This window comes from Rhipicephalus microplus, chromosome X, assembly GCF_043290135.1.
Source record: "Rhipicephalus microplus isolate Deutch F79 chromosome X, USDA_Rmic, whole genome shotgun sequence".
NCBI classification, from domain to species: Eukaryota; Metazoa; Arthropoda; class Arachnida; order Ixodida; family Ixodidae; genus Rhipicephalus; species Rhipicephalus microplus.
The window spans coordinates 185,170,027-185,197,563 of record NC_134710.1 but is presented as its reverse complement, the minus strand read 5'-3'; the positions used below and the strand labels follow the sequence as shown (position 1 = coordinate 185,197,563).

The 27,537-nt window shown below is 46.1% G+C and overlaps 1 protein-coding gene across 1 annotated transcript; it reads left to right on the top strand.

Moving 5' to 3' along the window:
- On the top strand, positions 1-27,537 carry LOC142775887 (uncharacterized). Its single transcript, XM_075878334.1, has 5 exons — positions 1-308; positions 11,744-11,818; positions 13,049-13,207; positions 13,690-13,986; positions 21,065-27,537. The coding sequence occupies exons 1-5, from the start codon at positions 294-296 to the stop codon at positions 25,013-25,015; spliced, it is 4,497 nt and encodes a 1,498-aa protein (XP_075734449.1). The 5' UTR covers positions 1-293; the 3' UTR covers positions 25,016-27,537.

Genomic DNA, 27,537 nt, shown 5'->3' with positions numbered 1-27,537 from the left:
CGCCTCGTTTCTCTCTCGCTTTCAGCCCTAATAAGCCCGGCGGTTTGCATTTGCACCAGGCGGCTGCGGCGAAGGGCGTTGGCCCGGTATAAAGCGCTGGTGCCTTCAGAACCGCAAGACTTAGCTACCTTCGCGCGCGTGCGTTGTGGACGTCCGTTAGTCGTCACCGAGGCGGCACGTGCCGCGCATCCACCGCCCGCACCCGACTGGAGTACGCCGCCACCTGAGGCCGTAACCCGCTAGCCGGGTTCTCACTCGACCACAGCTTGTTCCCGTCTCTGTTTACTGGCAGGATGCAAGCGCTACGTGTGAGTGACCACAGCATGTGTTGCTGCCCCCGGATATGCGTTTCTGTGCGTGGTGTACGTGCCGGTTCCTCTTGTACCAGCGAGCCAGCTTGCTTATTGAAGGCAGAGGAGCAATCGGTGGGGTGGGCGACGGCTGGGTTTAAGGGACGGAAGCGATAACGTCAGTGTTGAGCACTGCTTGAAAGAGCATCCAAGAAGGCACGAAATCGGTGCGGACGAGTCCCACTTTTTGACGCCCCCTGGGGCGCCTTTCCTCTTGTAAACATTGAACAAAGAGAAGCGAGTTCGAATCCTACATTAATTGAAGGATACGAGCTCACTACAAAAAAAAAGCAGACAAAAAGTTTACTTGTGCGGTGGAATGCCTATATACCTTTCAGGACCAAAATTAACACTTACTTCAACGCCTCAAAAAAAATAATAATAAGATGCAACTTATTCAGTACATGCGCACCCATATACTTGGGCGACCAACATCGCATTCGCACGCGAGAGCGAACATTGGTGGGCTCCATATGAATTGCGCAGAACTGTGAACTCGTTATGCCAGGTAATATAAAATTCCATCAGCAGCAAAAAAAAAAAAAAAAATGTGGAGCGGGGGGGGGGGGGGGAGACAGGATTTGAGTGCGCACGACTCCGCTAATCGCCGCTTCCACCAATATGTGGCTAGAGCCTATAGCGTTGATTGCACTAACCGAATGTTTCGAGGAAGTGTTTGGGCTGTAGACTTCAATTTTTCCTAAGCACTGCAACAATGTGATGTGTGCTTTAGTGACACAGCCGCTGTTGAATTTTCTCTCGCTTATCATTTGCTTTTTTAAAATTTTATTACGTTATTGTAATAACGACTTGTATTTTGTAGTTTTACGCAGCGTTGCATACGAGGTTATGAAGAGTTCACCCGCTATTGTTTGTACCCCGCACCTTACCCTCCAACTACCACCTTTTCATATTTTCGGTCTTGTTTCATTGTGAATCAAGAAATGTAAACAGCGAAAAAATTTCTATCAGCACAAAAGATTGTTAACCTTTACCAAGCAGCATAACATTGGGCATTCAATTACCTTAAGATATTTGAATAGATAACTTCATACTTAAGAGGTGGGAAAACCTACTTTTTCGCTAAAAATGCGTTTCCTTCCCTCTTTAGCTTACAAATAAAAAACAAAAAGCGGATTGGAAACCTAATTTTCTGTCTGAAGACTTTTCTTCGTCAGGCCTCAGCGAAGGCAAGTCTTTCTAATGTTTTTTTTCTTCTTATTCTATATTTTCAAGTAGTCGGCGAACGCTGCAGGATTCACGAGGAATATATTTTTGTTTCACTGAGATCTGGTGCTCATGCCAGCTCTTATTGGCGCATCATATGCTGCGTCGCTTTCGTGGCAAAAAACCTAATGTAGCTAACCCTTACGTTGTAAAAATTGATCCATCGGGATCCCCGCTACTCGAGTGGAGTCAGTGCAAGATCTACTTGTGCAACGTTATTTTAATATTAGTTCTTGGGGTTGCACCTGCGAAAACCCCGACATTATTAAGAAGCACACCATAGTAGGAGACTGCGTATTAATTTGGAGCATCTGGGGTTCCTTAACGCGAACCTAAACCTAAGTGTATACGAGCCCATAGCATTTGACCGCCCCCGAAATGCGACAGCTGCGGCCAGGGCCGAATAGATGTCTTTCTGGTCGGACGTTATTTGAAGGCGATCGCTGTGAGGCTCTTCGCCTTCTTTGCAGATATGGTGAAGGTGTTTTATTACTCTTTGTTGATTCGAGTATATTACCTATATGGTCACCTGCCTGGCTTAAATACATGAAATAGCCGCATTTTTGTAGTGTATGATACGCAAAGACGAGCAAAGATTCGCGCAATATGCAAAGACGAGCAAAGATTCGCGCAATATGCAGGCATTAGACCTATAAAATGTGTTGTCGTTTGTCTACATCCGCCAACGCTGTTATCTGTGTGCATTGGCGTCAGAACTTTGACGTTGGCTAGGATGCTCGGTTTGCATGAATAGTAGTTATGCGCCTCGCACGAGTCAACGGGCTTAGGCTAGGACGTTTTATCATGAATGCTATTCAGAGTTTTCCTTCCTATTACTGGAATTTTCGGGTACGCTAGAAAGCTATCATTGTCTGAATTATTTGATTGTTTACAACATATCAACGAGTCCCGCGTATAAAAATTCCCTTTCTTTCGTGCACATTGCCCCGACATGGCGGTCTAGTGGCTAAGGTACTCGGCTGCTGATCCGCAGGTCGCGGGATCGAATGCCGGCTGCGGCGGCTGCATTTCTGATGGAGGCGGAAATGTTGTAGGCCCGTGTGCTCAGATTTGGCTGCACGTTAAAGAACCCCAAGTGGTCGAAATTTCCGGAGCCCTCCACTACGGCGTCTCTCATATTCAAATGGTGGTTTTGGGACGTTAAACCCCACATATCCATCAGAAATTGTGCACATTAAAAAAAAGAACTGTTTTGAGCACATGTTTAAGCGATGCTTGCAAATACCTGAAGCCATGTGGCTTGACTTTGCCATTACGGGATAGTCTCAAGGACGAAATGCTGTCGCAGCTGAAGTAGGTTGATACAGAATTGACAAGTCTTCCAGCCTTGGGCATTGATCCTGTTAGATCTTGGGTTATTTTGCTGTTAGATATGTCATTTAGCACATGTTTTCACCTACTTTTATTCGTTTAATTTAAGGTCAGCTTCCACACTTGTATGCGATCATCAATAAGGTGTATACGTACACATTATACGCATGTCTGCACGTGACTGCCCAGTTTGGTCGCGCATGATGTTGACACCAGACAGACATGTTAGCGTTGGCGATAAGCTTGTTAGCCAGGCCAATATAACAATATTAATAATATCAGGGGTTTAATGTCCCAAAACCACCATATGATTATGAAAGACGCCGTAGTGGAGGGCTCCGAAAATTTCGACTATCTGCTGTTCGTTAACGTGCGCTGACATCGCACGGGCCTCTGCCGTTTCGCCTCCATCGAAGTGCATCCGCCGCGGCCGGGATCGAACACGTGACCTTCGGGTCAGCAGCTGGGTGTTTTAACCACAGCTACACCACGGCGTGGACAGCCAGGCCAATACATTGACGCCCTCTCTACATCATGTGATTGATGATAACTGTGTAACACCCACAGGAATCTCTCTCTAACACACACACACACACACACACACACACACACACACACACACACACACACACACACACACACACACACACACACACACACACACACACACACACACACACACACACACACACACGGGCATAGAAAGAGAGAGAGAGGGAAAGAGAGAAAATAACGCAAGTTCCCATTGTGCATGAGGACCGTATATTTTCGAGTGAGTGCGCAAGTGAGTGAGAACAACGTATTAATGTGGGTAGCCTTGGGGTTAGGCGGTTACAAGCTCAATTCAATGTGAAACCAGTGTTGTGTGCAACGTACCAGTGGTTCAACATTCCCGACAGCACCGTATGTCCCCGTCCCCTGTGACACGTGCAACGTTATGTGAATGCACAGCTGGAGTGTCTCAGCTGGACAGCCTTGCGACGACGTATGTTTGTCTGTAACGCTGCTGGGGTTAGTTGCGCGGAACGTTATTGCAGATTTTCGCTTGAAGTTCCGCGTTGGGCACAACTTGCTTCTGAGGTTGTTCTTGCGAGCAGACCATCGCCAGTTGTGATGCGGCAGTGGCAACCGGTGCGATATCAGTGTCGCATCGTCCGATGTCCGTGTGCCTTAGCTCTGCTCGATAACCACTCATGCGTTGCCAGTGAGAGCGTGTACCATGTGCTTACTGTCTAGAGCGAAAATAAGAGTCCGTATTTCGGCCATAATTAGGGTGTATTAATTGCACTTCGTCCATTAGAACAGTTAACGCATGGAATTTGTCCAATCAGTGGATAAGTTTACGCGTTTGAACCACATTGATTTGTGAGAAGTCGGGTCCAGATAGCCCGACTAGACAGCGTTTACAAGGAATCGTGCTTGACCAGTCGATATTGTGGCAAAATACAACAAAACGAGCCCATTTATATTCGCTGCTGCCAGCAAACCGACAACGTGACTTGTCAGTGTTTACAGGTGCGCTTGTTTAGACAGGACAAGTGGGCAGAGCGGACATGAGGCACTGCTAGTGATTTCTGTTTGTTCGTGCTGCGTTATCTGCGTTGTACGGCGGCGAAGTAAGCCGCAAGCTCAACGTTACGGGAAGTGGCAATAATGTAATTCTCAGTCGAAAGTTTTGGATCGCGAGGTATTCCTCGTTTTCTAATGGTACATTCGACTGGTCGTTTTCGGGCGCTCTGGAGGCTCTAAAAAATGCACGTAAAATAGCAACTATATGCACTGCCACTAAAATAATCAGACAAACACATAAAAAAAGGAGAAGCATGACGTGCACACCTTCTTGTTCTCGTTGTAGTGCCTTAAAGCTGCTGAAACACCACTTTCAAACACTGACAGACCACTCGCAAGTGGCTAGCCGATTAATTTGTCGTAAGCAGTGAGATTATCCAGGCTAATAGAGCATAAAAAGTTGTTTCATTGCCATTGAGCACGAGGTCTATATGGCGTATTCTGTATACGAATTTCGAAACACGACATGTTGTTTTCTTTCTTTTTTTGATGCATATGTGTTGCTTTCACGTTTGGAAACTCCGCTAGTCCAATAGCAACAATGTCTTGTTTTTCGTGGGTCATGAAGGCACACGAAAGAGGTTTCAAAAGACGTAAGCACGACACGAAAAATGAAGGTCACGTGAGAAAAAAAAAACATTTGTGGGGTTTAACGTCCCAAAACCACGCTACGATTATGAGAGACGCCGTAGCTCCAGACATTTCGACCACCTGGGGTTCTGTAACGTGTACCCAAATCCGAGCACACGGGCCTACAACATTTCCACCTCCATCGGAAATGTAGCCGCTTCAGCCGGTATTCGATCCCGTGACCTGCGGGTCAGCAGCCGAGTACCTTAGCCACCAGACCACTGCGGCAGGGCGTGACAGAAAGAAAAAAGAAACAGCGTGGAAATAATTAACAAAGTACGAAATAGTACAAAGTATGTAGTGCAGAATAGCGAGATTAGGGGGGAAGACGAGTAGATGAAAACTTTCACGATAACTCACAGTGAGGTTTCGCCTTGCAGTTGAGGCATTACTTTTCGAGAGAATGCCAATTAGTTTATAGTCAACCTGTGCATGCGTGACTATTATACAGCCTTCGACTGCATTCTTCAGCCTTGAATTCAACCTGCGCTATATTGAATAAATGTGACAGCCACATGCAAAAGACACCATGTTTTCGAAATTTGAGAAAGTCTTCGTCGTAAAAATTGTTTTTAATGACCTCTCTTATTAGAGAAAACAGATAGTTGAAGATGAGGAGATTGTGCGTGTTGAGCTGCATCCTGGATTTTCTTGTTAACAGTGGTATTTTAACAGCGCTGCACTGGAACTTTTTGTCGTCCGTGACTATACTTTCGTGGGGACCAAATTAATGTATTCACGAAAGCTCACTGCGCACTAAAATGCGTTTACATGGCTTGTGTTCAGTTCCACCTGCTTCAGGTAATACATCCAGATCGATTATTTTGCGTAATTTGATTACCGTATATCGCGATTACTTTCTTAAGCTCCTACAAGTACAGTGTAGGTGGGGCGGACTGGTTAAAGCGAAGTCAATCAATTTAAACATGCACAGAACATATGTGCCGTTTCTGTTTGCCGACAATCCGCCAACCCATACGTTGCTCGACTGGTGACCCGAAGGTCGTGGGGTCGAATGTCGACTGCAGCAGCCACATTTTCTACTGAGGCAACGCTTCCCCAGATTTAGGTGCGTGTTAAAATACACCAGATTGTCAAAGTTTTCCGAGCCCTCCCCTCCAGCGTATCTCAGAATTATATTTTGGTTTTCGGACGTAAGACCCTAACGATTACTGATACTAAATTGTACCCCCCCACCCCCCCCGCTACGCCAAAAGGTATACCAGCATTTCCGTAAAACGAGAATAGCTTCTAAAGCACGCGGCAAGTTGCTGGAAACGCGCCCGGACGACGGATGCCGTAGCTTTGCATCGAGAGCACGTGCTTTTCCCACGCCCGGCCATGAATCACGGAGTGAAAGTGGCACGGGACTTAAAATACCGGTGTGGCCGCCGAGCGACGCTTATCAGCGCCCGCCGTCCGCGTAGGGAAAATGGCTGGAGGAAATGTCTTGAAAGGCCTGCTCATGCACGATTTCCCAGGCAGTGAAAAGTGGACGCCGTCAACGTCGCGTCCCTCTGAACGTCGCACGCGTGCTCTTTAAGTAATGCCAGAAGCCGGCATCGCGATGTACCACATTTAGGCAACGGCCATAGAGACGCGTCCAGCCGCCGATCGTCCAGCCATGCAGGAACTAACGCCTCGGCAGCTGCGGCTGCTGGGTGCGACCGCACTTTTCCGACTGCCGCGACTCTGGTCGTGCGCTCGCTAGTTTGTTCCACGGCAGGGACGCCGCTGTGGCGGCAGCACTGCGAAAAGTTGCACGAAAATGACACCCATTGCGCGGGCATTTTATCGCGATAGCAATTATATGTACACTCTCGGCTGGATGCTGCCGCCGACGTCGGCCCTCATTCACCGTATATGTATGCGTATCTATACATTTTTATTTATTTTATTAAATTATTTCAATATGCTGCAGACCTCGGTCTAAGAAGAAGTGGCAGTGCATAAAATTATTACAATTCTGTTGAAAGTGACGAACACAATAAAAAAATCACTTCGATGGTAGATGGTTGTTAACAGTTTCAAAGATACAGTGTTTATACCACATGCGAGCATAATAAAAATATGTAATACAATAACTAAAACAAAATATTGGTGATTTCTTGAGAAAAAGATTCTACCATTTCAAAGTTCAGCGCAGATAATGGTAGACTACTTCAGTACGCTATTGATGACGGAAAAACAGAGTTTTGATGAATGTCGTTCTGACCTTTAGGCAGCCGTATTATCTTGTTGTGGTTAGTTATTGAGGAGTGTCTGAGGGGTTCAAGGAGATGTTCTGTTCCGGATATTACATAATGCTTATAATACAAATGATGCAGAAATTTGAGTTTGGAAATTATTTTGCGCTGATCAAGCCGACGCAGTACTGCTTTTTTTACGCAGAGCTGTAACAATGCATGGTATGCCCATAGAATGACTTTAAAACACAAATAGGATTGCTAAATTTTAGACTCGCTAAATTTTTTAATGAGAAATTTGTGTTGGGGACTCCACATTAAGTTGGAATATTCCAATACCGGTCCAATTAGTGTCCTATACACGGTTAGTATAACATAATGAGGGACGTTCTTTAGTCTTCACTTGACAAACGAGAGCTTTTTTGGTGCTATTAAACATATAGTCGCTATGTGTGGTTCCCAACTTGGGTTTGATGTTAGTGTAACTCCCAAGGATTTTAAATGGCTACTTCTGGTGATTTCCGAATGTTCTAATTTGTATGGAAATTAACAGGCTTTTTCTTGTTTGTAATACCATTTTCCTTGCGTTCAGTGTCATTCCCAATTCAGAGCACCATGCCTGATTTTTTTTTTTTTGTATCGAGTGATTAAGATGAACCTGGTCCTCTGTTCGACTTACCATCGTGTACACGACGAAGTCATCTGCGAAAAGCCTTAGTTGAATAGATGGGTCGACACAAAAAGAAATGTCATTAATGTAGACAGAAATGAAATGGGCGCTAATATGGGTCCTTGTGGTACGTCTGACAAGATGTCTAGGCTGCTTGAGATATTGTTGTTCACGGAAACGAAGTGTTTACGATTTTTCAGGTATGACATTACCCATATGTTCAAATCCGATTGCTTGCATTTTTATAATGAGATCATGGTGGGGAATGACATCAAAGACTTTCACAAAGTCCAGAAAAACGGCATCTATTTGTCCTGTTGTGTTGAGTGTATTTGCAATGTCGGTGGTCATCTCGGCTAGCTATGTAACTGTTGTAACTGTTGACCGGCCAGATCTACATCCGAGTTGTAGAGAGTCGAGCAGGTTTTTAGCCTCTAGGAGAGTTTTAATGCTTTTAAAATTATATTCCTAAACATTTTGCAGATTCTGATTGTTAAAGAGACCGGGCAGTAATTGCTAGATTCATCTTCAGATCAGAATTTATGTATGAGGACCTTAGCCGTGCAGCAATAATAAGGGATCACGCGTGTAGATAGAGAGCTAATCTTTTATTGAGATATTAAATCACCCAGTCAGCATATCTTTAAGAAAAGTGTTTGGGATGTTATCTGGGCCTGCGGACTTCTTGACATCAAGTTTTCGTAGTTAGCAGTGAACACATTCTAGATTTATATTTATTTCTGACATAGGTTCAAATAAAAAATAAGATGATAATGTTCCTCCAGACGACCCATGCGTGAAGACGGAAGGAAAAGAAAATGTTCAATTTATTGGTATTGGCCTCAGTGATAAATTGATGGCATGACGTAATCAGGGGGATATTAGAATGTTCACTTGACAAAGAGCGCCAAATGAAAATGCAAGGGAGAAAAATATTCCGGAAAAAAATTGGCCCCGTATCTGCATGTTAATCTGCAAATGTCGTCAAAAGACGATAGTCCGGCGTCTGGAGAGAGTGAACAAAACGTTTATTTGATGTTCTGCGCAAGAAAATTGGTGAATGGTATTCTGGAGGCGCTGCTTTAGAGTGCCTCGAGCTTGCAGCGGAGGCGAACGAGTGCATCAAGTCGCGTCACACGTGAGACATGAGCGCTCTCTGGCAGTTATCTTGAAAAACGAAGCGCGCCTGTCTTGCGCGCCCGTCTCTGAGGTGATAAGGTGTAGAGCGCAAGGCGGCGGGTAGGTGCCACCACCGTGTCGTTTCAGCAAAGCGTTCGAAACACTTGCCGTTTCGTGCAAGCATTGCATGACCAGCGCAGCGTTATAAAGGCTACGATCATTAAAATTACTTATGTATGCTTTTTCTAGTAAAAGGTGCACATACAGATTATATACGTGTTGTTATGGTGGCTAAAGTATGTGCAATAACTGCTTTTTTAGTTGACAATCGCATAAGTATGAACGCTGAATCTTGAGCAGCATTGGTGGGCGCTACGGATAGGGTCGACCGTTTTGGGTATTGTCTGGTGCCGTTTAGAGTACTCGGTACCGTAACGGATGGACAAGCAGATAAATGTACAGATGGACAAAAAATTTTTGCGTCGAAGGTCCCCAAGAAAGACTATCGTCTTTAAAAGACGCTGGCACGCGGAATCAAACGTCCGACCTCTTGCTTGTGAGTGCAAGTCGTTAGCCACCGAGCGACGAAGGAGGATCTACTTGAACGTATAAACGGCAAGCTATCTATATCTACCACTTACCACTGGCAATGCCCATATTGGAGGAACTATCGTCTTTGCAGCATTACCAGCGAGATGGCGCAATGTGCATGCGCTGCCAGACTGTCACGACGCGGCGGCGATCTTCCACGCGCACTTTTCGCCGTGGAGAGAGGGGGAGGGTGGACACTCACGCGTGTGCGCGCTTATCTTGCAGGGGAGAATCGCAGGCCTTGGGCTTTGGCACCGGAACAATTCTGTTGTAGTTACCGGGCGCGCAAAGATCACTGCACTCGCTGCACAGTCTCCTTTTGCGAAAAAGGTGAAGAAACAAAGGGCGAAGTTACAGCGAAGTAACTACTCAGACACTTATTCGCGTTCATCTGCACTCACCTAGGTGAGCACGTTTCGTGCGTCATTTGTTCATGAGCGACGCGGAGAACGTTTCGATATGCTTGCCATTATTCGCGCGACATTGCAATTTATTGCTATCGCATTCGTCGCTTCGCCTTTGCGGCAAAGCTGTGGCTTTTTGAATGGTACTTCAATATAATCGCAAACTTCACGATTGAACGCACGCTAGGTTTGCTACCCTGCACTGACAGAAAAAGTACAAAGAAGGATGCTACATACGAGAGTGCAAACTAGCTTCCCAGTTTGTCCGTAAATTGTGCCTATGTCAACTGATGAGCTCGACGTCCGTGTTCCTGGCACGACGCTGGAAACCCCACGGAGGAAGTGTGCGAGGTCCCAGAAGAGATAAGCAAACGCTTTGCGTGGAACGTCGCACGTCAAACAGTTCGTCAAGGTTCCAGCCATCAGTTGAGAGTGAGGTGTGCACAAAATATATCTGTAATTGTGATCAAGATATGAAAGTTTGTGCAATGTTCATTCCAGTATTATAGCGCATCTCTAGAACGAAACACAGCTATAAGAGAGCTGATAAGCTATGCAAGTCGAGGAATGGTGCCCCCTTCCCGCGATGAGTGGACGAATTCAGCATATAGGGCTTGATCGCCCCTTGCATGTGCAAAGAGACTCCTTTCGTCATTTCGTCATTTGATCGTGAATAATTACTACGCGGCGTTCCGGTGGGACGTAACACAACGGCGACCTCAATTAACGCTCCCGGCGCACTTGGTTTCTATATCGCCATAATAATAATTGTTGGGAGTTTGCGTTCCTAACTCACAATATAATTGTGAGCAACGCTGTACTGGAGGGCTCTGCGAATTTCGACCGCATGGGGTTCTTTAACGTGCACCTAAATTTTGAGTACACGAGCCTCAAGCATTTTCGCAGCTGTCGAAAATGTGGTCGGTTCGCCACTCCTGAACTCGATCTTTCCACTTACGGATCAGAAGCCGAGCACCATTACAACTAGAACACCGTGGCGGGTTTCAATATCACATTGACTGGTGCTTTGAAATTTGCTTTGAGAAGGTCTCAAACTATTTGGGTCTCATGGACGTCTAAGAAAAAGTACGTGTGCCAATAATTGTAGTGGACTACAACGTCTCCTCATAAGCAAGTGCCCGCAACTCAGTTTTATTAATAAAATTTAACTAAAATTCTGTTTCCATTAGTATTTTGCCCTTTCAACGGCAAAGCATTTCTGCCTCGACTTCAAGTTCGTCTGCAAAGACGATTGACAGGTGCTTACTATCGTGCTCACTGTCATTTTTATTTTTCAAAACCTGTATTTTCTAAATACGCTTATGTTCGTCATGTCTTTCCGACAATTACACAGATTCAATATGCGTCACTACAGGTTTCATGGCTTTTATATTGGTCTTATGTATATGGGTGCAGTTCGTGTACAAAAGGATAAGCTCGTCTAAAAAGTGTATTTTTTCAAGTACTTGTCTTCTTTGACTGTCCTCCAATACAGTTGCTATTAATTTCTGACCAAATTGTTTGGTTCAGGAAGAAGCTATGATACTGACAATAAGTTTTTTACGTACATTGGTTAGTAAGAAATCTGTATCTGCATCGTTGTCGCTAATAGGTGGGAAAGCCACTGATCACATTGTAATCTAGCTATAAAATCTTGCTTTGCAGGTCTTCATCCTTGCTGCGATTGCGGCGGCTGTGCTGGCGGCTCCAAGTTCGCCCAAGACAAAAAAGAGTGAGAAGGTAAGCTGCTAAAAAAGGTAAATTCAAGCCGAAAACGAAGTATTCATAGCGATGCTATAAATGTTACAGCTATCAATATGTTTATAGTTTTATTAGCTGTGTATGACATTGGTTGTGCGTATACGTGAGTGTCAAATAAGTTAGGAGGGTATGTACCAAACAAACTAGCACTAACACACACCTCACTCGATGGCTGCGTACACTGGCATTAACCACGGTGTCTTGAGTGACCGCGCAAAAAGAAGTCAGCTAATGACGCACGGCGTCGCCTCTCGCTTCCCTTAGAAAGCGCGCGCTGCAGCATTGGATGCGCGAGGATCCGTGAACACCGGCGGCGGCAGTAGACGAGGTGACCGTAATCTCCACTGACTCAACCTTTAGAACCACCCTAGTATGCTTAAACGCGGTAAAGGCAGCCTGTGAGACAGTTTTATTAGAAACCTCGCAAGATAAGACACGCGTGCCGCCTGCTCAGGGCTGGGCTCTCCATATGGAGAAATCACATGTTTTACCTGCAATTCATTCCGCATGACGCGCTCGTCTCCGCCTCCTCCGCTTATGTTTTCTCACCCCCTCACTGTACACGTCACACCTTCCGCGCGCGATAATGGCTCGCTTTCTAGCATGCTTTGTCTCGACTCCACAGCGCCACAGCGTACTGCACGCCAGGCCCGATAGCATCTTATCGCACTTGGACCGCCACCGCGTCGACACCTCTCCATACCCCCTTGCACTCCTTTCGCGCAGCGGCGACAACCAGCAGTTCTCGCGCGCTTTAACATGAGCATATAAGACGCGCGGGTAATGCGCGTCTTATATGCTCTTATATGCCCTTAAACTTTATACGGTACCTCACGGCGACGGCGAAAATGCGATTGGTGTAGGTCTCTCAGGATATGTATAATCGTGTCTCTGATACAACTCCGTTTCTGAAATTGATTGGCTGCTGTGACCGGTCGCAGAAGCGATAGACAGCCTCCCGTGCGCTGTCTACACGCGACTCTCTCTCTCTCTCTCTCTCTCTCTCCTTTTTTTCTGTTCATCCTTTCACACTCTCTCCTGCGTAATGAGAGCCACGCTTGTCTGATTTGTTTCCCTCCTCGCTCTTAACCACACATAATCTGGTTCCGTTTCGAGTGATTTCTTTTTTCTGGTCGCTCGTTACTCCGTCGATCCCGATGACAATTGTGTGGTCCAAGCCCATACGCTGATCGATTGTTGTCTTTGCAGACGCCGCAACTGCAGCGGCGGCTTGGACTGGCTCGCATCGAGCTTCCGCAGCCGAAGCTAAAAGGACTGGCACATCGGCTGCTCCAGGTGAAGCGAGGCTTCCTCTCTGCGCAAGTGACCGCAAACGATGGCCACCTGGTTGGACTCAGCTTCAGAATGGTAACGGAATGCCTGTAGGCAGCTTAAACACAATAAAAGAGCTCACGCGTGAGGCAGGGACTGCACATCTACTAACAATCGTGACATGCTTGGCCCAGGTCAGATTAGCCGAACGAATGCGGCTCGTTCGGCGAGGGTTTTTGGTTACATCACGTTGCATGTGTTAATTTGACGACAGTGATGCTGTAACGAAACTCAGGGTTGTAGTGTAAAGCCCACGTTACATAATGTAGTGTCATATGTCGGCATGTTCACACGGATGAATCCAGAGGGCTGGTACGAATGTCCTAAACCACCTCTTCCCCATCTCATCATCCATAGCCGCCCACGGCTGTGTCGCGAAATCGTTTTTTTCCTCTTCTAGTTATTGATTGGCTACAAAGTTGCAAATTTGACGAAATGAAAAAGTGCAAGGGTGTCTGAGAGTTGTTGTAGGTGTTCCAGATTGCTCACATGCTCGCACATTCCCCTCCACTACGCAGAAGCACGGCCACAAGCCCGGCTACCACCTGAAAGTCGGCCAAGAGCCCAGCAAGGGAGACTGGGATGGACCTGGGTATAACAAAAAGAGTTGGGGCGCCTTTGACTCAAGCAACCTGCCATACGGTAGCTACTCATCAGGACCCTACAGCTCCTTTGGCAGCCAGAACTACCAGAGCATGTTCCGCGACGCCCATGGCCTGTCTCTCGGCCATGAATCGTCACTGTACTCTGAAGGGCTACAATCATACAACTACAAGGACGCTGCCTCCTTTGGACACCCCTTTTCTGGCTACCAGGTTGGTTGCGTGCTAATATGAAAGCGACTTGCACCACTGTTTTTCGCGCCCCTTTCCATACGTATTCAGTGATTATAAAACTGAACACAACCATTAGCACCCCCTATATACGGTGCACTGTGCGCCACCGAGGTCCGAAAGAGACGTTATCTTTGAATTCCGCCTAAGGGCTTGTATATCTCAACTCACGTTTTTATCAAAAAGTGGCGCGTAAGTTGTCAAGATTGGCGTGAACGATGTAACTCTATGGCTATAGATTCTATGTTGATGACCAAGTTTTCTGAAGTGTTGCAGCTTTTTTCTTGGACTGGCTGCGAATGTCTGACTTATACCTGTTTAAAGTACATTACATGGACTGTAGTTAGACCGATAACGACTCTGAAAAGATGGGGACTGCAATTAACGTCATAGTGTAGTGGCAGACTGACCTTGTTTTTGGGAGGCCGTTCACCAGCCTGCACCGTGAATGACGCAACCGTAGACGGCGAGCCGTGTAGGTGTCGCGGTGTTTCAAGTTGTGCTACAGACCGTGGTTCGGCCAGTCCTGATGCGATCGGCTTCTGACCAAACGGACAGCGCGATGTCGTGCAAAAACACTTTCGAATTTTATTAGTTGACTGCCTTCCACACTTAGCGCAAAGGAACCAAACGCTACCGAGACTGCGACGGAACGCTGCAATCGCGACCGAGGAACGCGCAGACCGTAAGTGCTCTTAGAAATATTGCACTGGTGTGTGGTCACACGGTGTATTTTAAATAATGATTACATACTAGGAACATAAGCGTGAAATCGAGGTTCTTAAACGTGAGTTCAGCAGTCGAGTGTTACTCGCAACATAAATAGCAGAAACAAAATCATACTCGCAGTACGTGTCACACGAGCGTGGCTTCTATAGGCGGACGAAAAAAATTTACCGCACAACATTTGAACGTTTGATTCCAGTAATTCTAGCAATTTTGATTCCAGCAAATTTGACTCCTGTAATTCTAGTAGTTCTCTGTGCAGCAACTTTAAGGCTGCCTACAAAGTCACTGGAACGGGAAAAGTGTCGCATTCGTTTTGTCTTCGCCGATGCGGCCCTCAGCGATTCGCTTTCCGCAGTCACGTGGTCCTTTGAGGCCATCAATTGTGCGGCCCTCTCACCTTGTTTCTCATAACAGCCGCATCATATGGTGCCTTGCGTAGCGATTGGATTTGTGGCTTGATAAATCGGAGCACAACCTTACGCTCGTATTTTGACGCTTCTGCTTTAACGAACCCACAAATTCTAAACATTCGCAAATATTTTTGTGATTATTTACGTTTCACCAATAGCTATGGAGCAAAGCGTTTAGCATGGTTGTCTAAGCAAGCGTGTGTACAATAAGAGTTCCGGTCAACTGTTATTTTATTCTGCCATTAAAATGATCTCTTTTCACTAAGAAATGGTGATGAGCACACCGGGGATATTGACTGTTACTGCCCCGCCGCGGTGGTCTAGTAGCTAAGGTACTCGGCTGCTGACCCGCAGGTCGCGGGTTCAAATCCCGGCTGCGGCGGCTGCATTTCCGATGGAGGCGGAAATGTCGAGGCCCGTGTGCTCAGATTTGGGTGCACGTTAAAGAACCCCAAGTGGTCAAAATTTCCGGAGCCCTCCACTACGGCGTCTCTCATAATCATATGGTGGTTTTGGGACGTTAAACACCACAAATCAATCAATCAATCAATCAATCAATCAAATATTGACTGTTACTGAAAATCTGTGCTGAGAACTCCACTCGTTCGGTCAATCCCCCCCCCCTCCCCAATATTTTAGTTCTTTAATAGCTTTGCGACATGCCATGCACCGAGATGCGAATACTCTCTGAATGTTTCACGCTCGTTTGTTTTTAACACTTAACAAGATAAGTCATGCATACCATTGCTTGGAGCTCCTGAAAGCTGATTGCGATAAGATTTATTCAGTGACAAGCGACTTTTATATGGTTTCAGGTCTCGCCTTTATTTTTATTAGCTTCATGAAAAAACAACTCTGATGGAGTAATCGTTTACGGGTGCCTCACTCTGTTAATTTATATCTCACCACGTTAGCTTGGAGGGTTTGGTAATTTAAGGTTTTAACCACCACAGCAATTTATTTCCTTCATGATCATTTTGATATGGCATTGTTTCAAGTAGAGAGCAAACACCAAGAGTTCAGATATTATTTTTTCTTCGTGAGATTTATATTTGGGGTGGAGCGGCGCCACCTGGTGGGTGGCTTGGGTGACGTCACGGCTAGGACTCTTCGACACCCGCCGTTGCGTGCTTATATAGTGAGGTGTTGGCCTATACATAACAGGCGCTCGCACCGTACGCTGTGCCGCTATTTGCCATTGCTTTTCGCTTGGCTCTAGTTTAAGATGAATGGCGAAAATATCATCAATAATGCTCTTAGTAAAACGACGAAACACTCTTGTTCAGTACAATCGTCGACGGTTACCGCGCTCCGCGATACTTACTTTGATCAGGTTTGTTGTCGTGCTGCTAAACTCGGGAATGACTTGATTCTCGGCTGCGGCAGCCGCATTACGATGGGAGTGAGGAGCACGAACATGCGCAAGTGGTCAAAATTATACAACAGGGTATTCTGTTTCAAGTCGTAGTTTTCACACGTAAGACAGCATCTTTACATTAAGAGGTTGCTTTCTTCACGAGTGCTTCGCCAAGACTTATTTGTATCGGACACATGGGCCTATCTGTCCACGGACAGTTCTTTTTTTGTTTGTTTATTTTTCGCCTGTGCATGCCAACATCTACGCACCGTTCGTTGCAAAGGCCAATGCAATATCGAGGCTCGCGAAGAATCTCCAGTGCACTTGGCCGAAAACACCACCGCAGCTGCCTTGTTTGGTTTCCTAGTTGACTCGCTCACTCCTCGTGTAGTTTAATTTCACGCTTTCATCGCAGTAAGTTCAGGCTTCATCCTACTAAAACCAAGTTACTGCAGCAACTTCTTGCAGCATCGTAGCAACCACGCTGTTACCAAGGTGATTTAAAAGAAACTGCTGCAGTGAAAATTACGTTCGTAAAGTGAAGCCAGAACGCCGTCATCTTACACCAATTACAATGTGTTTAGAAAAAGTGGTTAATGATTTAGAGTACTTGGTCCTCTACTATTGGGAGAGCATAAAGCCATCCCGTTGGCCTCACACTTGATGACGCCGTGTTGACAAAAATTACCTCGTGAACGAGTTCAGAACCAATGACCGTGTAGAAACGCCAATGCGGCGAACTCAATACGTTTAGGAATCGAACAAAAATAACAGCGGCTCGGCTCACATGCTGTACCGGGTACTGGGTCCCGCGCAATGAGTGGGAGTCCTTTAGGCAGAGAAACCTTCACCACGGGGCGCCGCGTCACCCTTTTTGTAACTGGTGGGTGGCCGGCTGGCACTGCGAATCGAACCCGGTACCTTCCGTAGCGGACGTGCACGCTGTGCAAATTTAATAGGAGCAATTGCCCCAGGTATATACTGCGCAACTTGTGTCCTGGTGTTCCTGGTATTTTTAAGAGGCCTTGGAGCCCCACCGCGGTGGTCTGGTTGTTACGGTACTGGGCTGCTGACCCGCAGGACGCGGGATCGGATCCCGGCTGCGGCGGCTGCATTTCCGATGGAGGCGGAAATGCTGTAGACCCGTGTGTTCATATTTGGGTGCACGTTAGAGAACCCCAGGTGGTCGACATTTCCGGAGCCCACCACTATGGCGTCTCTAATAATCATATCGTGCTTTTGGGACGTTGAACTCCACAAATCATCATCATACTCCTAGCGTTCGCTTTTTCTCGGTACGTTGCTCTTTTCGAGAGTGTTTTTTTTATTGCACTCGTTCATTCTTTAAGTTATGAATGATTCCTGTTATGCTTTATTATGTTATGCTTTATTTAAAGGGAACTTGTTTATGATACGCTACCTTAGGCGAAATTGTTTTTCCTACCAATTAGAACGTTTGTTTAATGCTGGCAGTTTCTCGTGTCAAAAAACTTTAATTGTCCCGGCCTTGTTGAATGCAGTTAACATTTTGTTTACAATCTAAAAATGATTAGGAACGAGTACACATTAATTGATACTTACCCACTCCTCACCATTGGTATATCAGTTTAGTTCTGTGTCTTTTCGCACGCCTGCAAATTATGCATTTTAGCATTAACCTGGAGGATTAGAACGAATGCGAGCAGTGCGGTGCCTCTGTGTTCCGGTTTTGTCATTTGTCCTCATCGCGATTAACATTTTTTTAACGAAGAAACGCTGAAGTCATCCTTGATTATATCATGAAAGACTCCTATGCTTTCTTATCACGAGTCATGTTAGAAGCGCTTAATTAGAAGTGCTGATGGTGAAACAAGCGCTAAAAAATACACACACCCAGAGAGGACACAGACGAGCACTTACTAGCAACTGAAAATTTTATTTGGAAGCGAAGACTAATAAATGCACAACACGCTTATAAGTCATTCCGAACCTCCCCCTGTCATCGTCAACAACGCGGTGTACCAGTATAACCACTCCCATGCTGTCAGCGGAGCGTGTAGAAGCCTTGCTGTTAGTTTTTTTTTTAAATTTACACATGCATGCATAGTCGACTACCAACTGCAGCTATTTTCGCGTAATTAGCAAGAGAACAGTGGCATACTTTATTCGGACCGTAAAAGCACTCACAATTTATAAATCATGCGTTATCTCACAAAAATCTTCAACGCTCTTCAGCCGCGCTGAACCAAACATGGCGATGAGTCATAAGGTCGTGGTACTTTGCTTTTCTAGTTTCAGCAATTTTAAGGCTCCCAAATGATTTGATTGATTGATTTGTGGGGTTTAACGTCCCAAAACCACTATTTGATTATGAGAGACGCCGTAGTGGAGGGCTCCGGAAATTTTGACCACCTGGGGTTCTTTAACGTGCACCCAAATCTGAGTACACGGGCCTACAACATTTCCGCCTCCATCGGAAATGCAGCCGCCACAGCCGGGATTTGAACCCGCGACCTGCGGGTCAGCAGCCGAGTACCTTAGCCACTAGACCACCGTGGCGGGGCAGGCTCCCAAATGTATACTGTATAAGCTACCTAAAGGTAGCATACTGTTCCTGCTGGGCCATATAGTGGTATGCACACGAAGTTCCTATTTCGTTTCTCCTGCGAGGTTGTATAGTCAAATCCGCATATATCTAACCCGCAAAAAAAATTATAACTCCAACACATCGTACAATTTGATAGTGAACCTCCCGTATCTTCGATGCAAAAGTGGGCTTTACTGCACTGCTTTACGATGATTGCGAGGAAGGCGCCTTCACGACAGCAGGCAGGGACTTTTCTTTTTTCCCTCGTTTTTATTTTCACGCTGTATGTAGTTAGAGGGCAGTTAATATGCATAGGCGGGTTATACGCGAGGAAATACGGTGTGAAATGTGAACAGTGCGTCTTGCAAGAGTCCGCTTTTCACCTTCTAAATGCATGCCCCATGAACATATGCCAGTGCGGAAAAAGTCACCAATCGTCATTTTTTTTTTCGAAAGAAATGGCGACCACACGCAATACACCGACAAGGAATCATGGGAGAAAGCACGTGATGTCAAGCGGTGTTTACTGTTCGCTCCACGCGGGGCCCTCCTATAATCACACCGCTCGCTCTCTAAATGCATGCAGAAAAGCCCCGTTCGGCGAGAAAAAAGCTATGTTATTGTGAGAAAAAGCCAAGTAATGTGCCTTCCCAATGCACCTTCTTATAAGGGCGTTCTGCGCTGCCCAATCTTCGATGTATGAAGTGCTTCGGCATTTTTTTATATATATATAGCCGTGCATTTTCCTACGCATTGTGATGTTTGATGAACATAGTTCGATATAAAGTGTAGTTTGATTTACCCCGGGTTCGATATAGTCGAGATCTACTGTAGGAACTATATAGACGGATGTAACTTAAAAGTCCTGAGGCGCGTCGTCCCGGACACGACCAAAGTGCGACAGCCGCTCGCATTCACGACTACGCACACTCACAGTAACCCCGTTCAGGAATGGAGAGATAGTACCGCTTATCAGCTCGGCAATGTTCTCCGAAGCATGGCCGTGTCCGAAAGGGGAGTCACTGGCCTCCCGGCTTATGAGGCCGGTCTATGGAGAGCACCTTGCGTGCTTACGCCTTTGAGAAGGAAACGCCGCATACTTGTAAAGTTGTATCCGACTACAGAATATTGAGGTTGTGTAAACATCGGTATTACCTGTTGGTCCTAGAAAACTTGAGACGATGCGCAAAAGAATCGGGCTGTTTCTCTCGAGGAACCTGTGTGACGTAGCTTCAAGTACGCCGATAACCGCATGAAAATAATTTTTTGTTCAACAGAAACCTACATATAGGCACAAAATGAATGAGGCAGACGAAGAATGTCAAAAGCATTGATGCATACCTTTTTTATTGACAGCCGAATAAAATAGTGAAAGCTTTCGGAATAAAAAAGGACATAAAAACCTATACTATAGAAAAAACTCATTTATTTATTTATTTAATTATTTATATATTTGTACAAGTACCCAAATCGTGGGTTCTCTCTGGTAACATTTAGTGGTGGCACTGTTTCTTTTTTATCGTTTCAGAGAAAGTGATGACAGGAATAAAAAATCAGAAAAAATATTATGCTCGTAAATACGCAAAATTTGGTTGTACACACACAAGGAAAACAGCAGATAAAAGCATTACACAATGCAATTGAGTAGTATTACATAAGCATAACTTTCGACTGATGAGCTTCTGATTGAATGAAAGCTAAAAAGTAAATGTGGATAAAGCATTGCACAATGAATAGGACGATTTATGTGCAGATTAAGAATCAGAACTATCCGCCGTGCATATGCTATTTGTAAAGCTATTATTATTATTATTATTATTATTATTATTATTATTATTATGCGTGCACGCCGCACTTACGATGACCTTTGTGAATCAGGTGACTTTTGCGACACTCGTTCCTTTTATGCTAATAGCTGATGATGAAAATGTCTTTCTACACTCAGTGCTAACTATTATCTCACCATATTTGTGTTTTTATTTTGTTTAATATGCCCAGGTGCCTGGTTATGTGACTACGGTTCCGAAGATTCCAGTGATCAAACTAGTAGACTCTGGACCAACCATGCTGCCCGCAGTTTCTGGCGTCTACGACCAAGCGACTGTTGTGCAAACGCCCACTCTCGTGCAGAGCTTTCCTGCCGCAAAGGCCATCGGTGGACACGCCAAAGTACCTGCTGCACGCATTGTACACAAGGTGCCGCTAAGTGCGTTTCCAAAAAAAATTACGGATGCGCAGCAGCAAGTCCCTGGTACAGCGTATGGTTTCCATCCGGTGGTAGTACAAAAAGTGCCTGTCTCTAAACTCGCTGTCCATGTCCCGCAGTCGCACTACGTGATGCACACTGTAAAGCCGGTGACGGTAATAAGGACGCCGATATATGCGGCCACCGGGGCTGGAGAGCTTTACCCTATAGACGTCGGCGGCAGCGGGTATCAAGATGAGGAGGCAGGTGGTGCGCAAGACGGGGCTGGAAACGGGAATGCTGCAGGTGCACAGGGCGGAGAATCTCAAGAGGGCCAGTCTAACGGCCATGGTGGTGGCGCTTACGGAAATGGCGGTGCCTCTCAAAGGGGTCAATTCAACGGCGGCGGCGGTGGTGGTAAAAATTACGGCGGAGGACATGGTGGAGCAGGAGCCTCTAGCAGTCGCGGATTTAACGGTGCTGGCGGAGGAATATACGGTCATGGAAACGGCGCCAGTGGCGGTTTTAGTAACGGCGGATTTAACGGTGGCAGTGGTGGTAATGGTGGAAATTACGGCCAAGGAAACAGCGCAGAAGGAGGCTTTGACAGTGGCGGATTTAACGGTGGTGGTCGCGGGAAATACGGCCAAGGGAACGGCGCCGGAGGAGGCTTTAACAATGGCGAATTCAATGGTGGTGGTGGTGGCGGCGGCAGCAGCCATAGTGGTGGATATTATGGCCAAGGAAACGGTGCAGCAGGAGGCTTTGACAGCGGCGAATTTAACGGTGGTGGCGGAGGAAAATACGGCTATGGAAACGGCGCCAGTGGCAGTTTTAGTAATGGTGGATACAACGGCGGTGGCGGAAGCGGGGCTAATGGCAGAAATTACGGCCACGGGAACGGCGCAGCAGGAGGCTCTGAAAGTGACGAATTTAACGGCGGTGGAGCAGGTAAATACGGTAATGGAAATGGCGGAGGAGGAGGTTTTTACCATGGCGAATTCAACGGAGGCAGCGGTGGTGGTGGCGGCGGTAGTGGCGAGGATTACGGGCAAGGCAATGGCGCTGCGGCTGGTTTTGGTAACGGTGCAGTACAAAAAGGCCACTCTAGTAGCGGAGGCGGTAGCAAATACGGCGGCGGAAGCATATTTGCACAAGGACTCGGAAACAATGGAGCAGGATCTCAGGAAGGGTACGGCAACAGGGTCCCTAGTGGAGGAAGAGGCTACGAAAACGGAGGTGGCACGCACGGCTTTCCTCCCGGGCTTGCGCACCATAGAGGCGACAATGGTGAAGGTCAAGTACGGAACACCTACGGCAGCGCAGGAACAGGTACCCAGCCAGGCTACGCAAACGGTGGCTATCAAGGAGGCAATGACTTTTCTAGCGGAGCCGGCTCTGTATACACCAATGGCGGTTTGCAGAGCCCACAGCAACATGCTTTTCCTCAAGCAGTTACTGAATTCAAAGACGTTCAGTTACTAACTCCATTACCCGGAGGCATCATTCAGAAACACGGATATAACGAACCACAGAATGTAGAATTGGTGTACGGGGGAGTGCAGGAAGGCAGCCTGCAAACGCAGATTGAACAATATCCAGACATCCCGAACCCAGAAGAAAGCATTGCGCGAGGGCAGATCGACAAGAACACTCAGGGAGTATCTAGTCCTCGAGGAAGCGGAAATCGCCGAAACGGTAATGGGTGGAAGCCTATCATTGACCCTAGATATAACGCAAAGTTCAAAAGCGGTTCAATTCGCGTAGGTGAATTTGGCAGCCGTTTACAACGTGCACCTCAGGGGGACCGCGTATTGAAAAATGCTTATGGTGGTGTACATACAAATAGCCGTTCATCTTACAACGGAGCTACAGATGGTTTGGTGAACGGTGACCTCCAAGTAAAAGGCTCTCACGTTCAATATCCTAAATATCGGTATACAAATCAGGGATCCTTTGAAAAGAGTAGATTTCAAGAAAATGGGGGAGGTGGGAAGTCGGAAGGTTCCGGGGAAAGTTATTTTTCTCCACGTGTTAATGAAAATGGCAATGGGGCCGGAAACAGCTATTTTAGCAGTGATGGAAACAGCGAATTTCTCGCAAATGGCCGCACCAAGCAATACAATGGAGGAGAAGGTAATGGAAGATTAAAATATTTTAGGAATGGTGGGGGCATAGGAACAGAGCAGAATGGTTTCGAACAGAGCGAAGTCAGCCTGCGCAATGGTGGTTCGGGGGCACCATCTTCCGAGATATCACAACGGGGAAGTTTTCAAGGGAATGATAATGGCCGAAATTTCGGACAGACACTTCCCAGTGAATGGCTCAGAGGCACGAAAAATGGTGGCGGACCCACACCTCCGAAGTTCTGTCCAAAAGGCGGGTGGAGGCCGATTATTATAAAAGGAAAAAAAGGCAATGGTCTCCGCCGGCCAAATGGTTTTGAAGTTCCAGTGCAAGAACAAAATGGAGATGATGTTATGCGTGGTCGCTACAACAGAGGTTTTAATGGGCTTCAAGGAAACGGTGAGGTTCGTCAAAGACAGGACCTTAGAGAAAATGGCGGCGACAGTGGTAGTTATTTCCGGGCAGCAATGGGTCAATTTGGTGATGTAGGAACGTCAGGTATGCAGGCTGAAATTGTCAACAGGAATGTCAATGCTGCTCTTGGCAATGGGCAATCTTATAAATACACTGGTCAAGGTTCACTTGGGCTGCTTAGCGAACCAAGCATTGGCGGACATCGAGGTGTAGGACATAGCAGTGGACAAGGTTTTGGCGCCACCAAAGCATTTGAAGCGCCGCGGCAATTTCTAAAAGGTAGGCCGCAAGGAGTAGCTTTTTCTGGGGGGTCAACATTTTACGAGGGCGAGGAGCTACCTGGCGAGGAAAGTTTTAAGAGAGAGGAAATTAAGAAAGTTTACTTTCGTCCTCCCGATAGGCAAGTGATAAAAGTGCCTAAGAGCGTGATTTTCTCCGGTCACGTCGCCTCTCTGAACAGGAGCAATAAATTAGAAACGCCGATTCGTGTTTTAATAAATATTGACACTTCTATAAGTCCTTCACAAATGGTCACGACTGAAAAGCAGCCAAGTCTTGCGCAGTTGCTCGCCACTTATAAAAGCGATGGCCAAGAACGTTTCCCTGTTGATCTAAGAAGTCTTCGAGGGCACGGTTATCGTGACGTTTCCTTCAGCGAAACAGTTAAGGCACCAATTCAAAAATTCAGCCCTGTCGACGTAGGACAGCCAGAGATAGTCAAAACAGTGAGTGAAGGTCTTCTTGCAAAGGAGGTCAAGACGGAAAGCTTGAGCGATCTAAAGAAAGTTGTGGTACCTGAATCTGTCGAAGCAAAAGCGCCGACAGAAGAAAGTTCTGAAGAGGCGGACGAGAATAAGGATTCGTCGCCAGCCCCTGAGCCTATTGGAAGCGCAGATTCTAGCTTGTCTGCTAAAAAACTGTTAATTTCCGATGCCAGTATCGGTGCACCGGCTGCTTTGGTTGAACCGTTGCGGACGAAACCTGATAGCAGCTCGTCCGAAGAAGTTGTCGAGTCAGAAGAAAAAGATCCGCCCCCAAAAACCTCAGGAGGCGGTTTAGAAAAGTCCGCTCTCCACAACACTCGTGGAGGGTTTGAGACGTACTATGGTCAGAGGAGAAGGCCCATCGGCTACAAGCAGGACCGAATATCTTCGTCGTACGTGATTCCTGTGAGAGTTCCGACATCGCTCAAGTCAAAAGTCAGAATGTCGCGAAGGAGTTGAAACGTACCTGTAGATAATTAACTCACGTTGAGTGTGTTACTGAGATTTCATAAGAACGAAGAGCTTGTATTGCTGAGTCGAAGAGTAAGTTACCATATGGGACACAAAACATAGTGATAAGACCTCAGCAGAGTGATTTTGACACAAATGACAAGCTGGGAAATGAAGCTCGTTTGGCTTTATTGTTATTCACGATTGATTACGCTTCAATGACACACTGTTTTACGTCTACAATATTTTCGAAAATATTTTGTACGATTTATTCACGTCACTCCCGTCAAGCTTCCGCGAGGGCAAACCATGCAGTGTGCCCGATCTTCTTGTTGTCACTACATGTGCAGAAGCTGTGCTGTCAACATGAAGCAAGTTGTTCTGATTCGCACGACGCTATAGACTAGAAAACCTGAACAGTAAACACCTCCTTCCTTGGCAATAGAGTTACGCTTGCTGCAGTACATGCTTTTAGTGACTCTTCATTCAACAAGCTTTTCATCATACGGGCAACGTAAGCGTTCATACAAACTGTAAAAAAGCCAGGAACTCAGGCATGTGTTGAGCATCATAAAACTTTCACGTGCTTTTACCTTTGCCGTTTTCAACGCCCAAGGTTAAGCAATTTTTAGAATGTTATTTCTGTAAAAAATGTTTCCATGTTTTATGAGTGGGCAACTGTATCAACTCTGCCATTATGGTGAACACCAAGCGAAAAAAACAAAGGCACAGTCATATACTCAATGGTAACACGTGACGTAAGGAAATTGCAAAGTAAGAAAATGCAATTGTCGTTGTTATACCCAATCTCAGAAAACTGCTGCGCACCTATCGCAGCGGATGCTAAACGTCAATACCAGGACGGGTAGCCTTCTCTGATGCATAAATGAAGTTACATTTTTTGTGCTTAAAGCCCCCCCCCCCCCACTTTTTCTCTATCCCCTGCTAGATATACAAAGGCAATTTGATGCGTGCTCGTGGTCAGTAACTTAATCGTCAGGTACTGCAATATTAAATATTATCATTGTATACATTCCTCAAATCTGATTAACCTCTTTTGGGTGCGCACACAGGACGCCAGTCTTAACTGTTTGCCAAAAATGAACACACACTGAGGCAGCTGCTAGAACTCTACAGCTGTTCTTGCTAGCTCATCAAGTGATATTACGACGATGTCACATGAACATGCGATGCTTACACTGCTACGTTTTTGTAGAAGAGCTTCCATGATGCAACGTTCGCATCAATTGAAGATATCGAAGAGGTGGCCGTTGGCCACCTCTTCGTCATTTGCTGCTGACACCTCGGTTCGACAGCAAAATAAGAGAAGTTCAATGCTATCTACACTTCCCCGCGGATCAGAGGGAATCAGTGGCATAGTGACTGCACCACTCGCGCATAACACCGTTTCACGCTGGAAGCACCACGACAGTCCGTTTCGTAGTTACTCGTAAATTTCTACGCGTAACGTGAAGCACACGATTGCAGTGCCCTCGTTTGTAACTACTATAAGAACGTGAGCCGGGGAGAGTGTTCCTTCAGGGTCCATTCCCTAAATTTCTACTCGCAGTACCGTTAGTGCTACCATTACCATTCGCACGCCTCGAAAGCGTCGAAAACGAGAAGAACCCATCTTATGACAAGAAATTTTAATCGCTCGTGTAAAGCAAATTGCACTGAATGAAGAACGTGAGCCATATATTCGCCACGTAAAAGAGATTCTCCAGCTTGAAAACTTATCGAAATCTAGATACGATGTGTTTTTATAGTATATGCGTTAATCGGGAACCATTACTTTCTAGCAAGAGTGTGTGTTCCTGCATCGGTATCTCAGTGTTTATCTGGTGGATCTAATATTTACCCCAGCTTATATATACCGATATAGTCCGCAAAGAACTGGGGAAAGGTTATGGTTTAGTAATTGTGGTTGCATTTATAGTCTTTGTGGCACGCGTGAATGTTGGGTGCGGGAGAAGGAGTATCATGTAAATACACGCCCGCATTTAAGAGCGAGAACATGACAGCTGTGACTGGTGGCTTATATTTATTGTGAAGTCTAAAGGAGCGCTCATCACAGAATCGTATTCTTTGATGTGAACGACTGCTTGTGTGCTTCATGTGTGGGGTTTTCTGTTTCGTTGTGTGAGCAAAGCGTGCGTCAGAGGAGCGCAGGAAACCGGGATGCTGAAGGAGAAAAAAAAACGGCTCTGTCAAGTGGTGGACCTTGCCCTCGAAGCGAACACACCATTATTCTCTATCGCAGACCTTCTGTATAAATAAAGCAGGAGCAACGAACTGCTCTGAGGGAAGTGTGGATCTGTCTTTTCGAACTCATTATTACGTTATTTTGCATTATTGTTTTGGTGTATCAAATTTTTCTGGATCCCTTGGATAACGACTGGAATGGTAAACGATCGGAGTTACTCTGCACCACCACATCTTGAGAACGACCTGCACTACTTCCATGCGTTCACAATGCATTGCACTGGCCAAAAAAAATAAAAAAAGATAAAGCCTGGACAACGATTCAA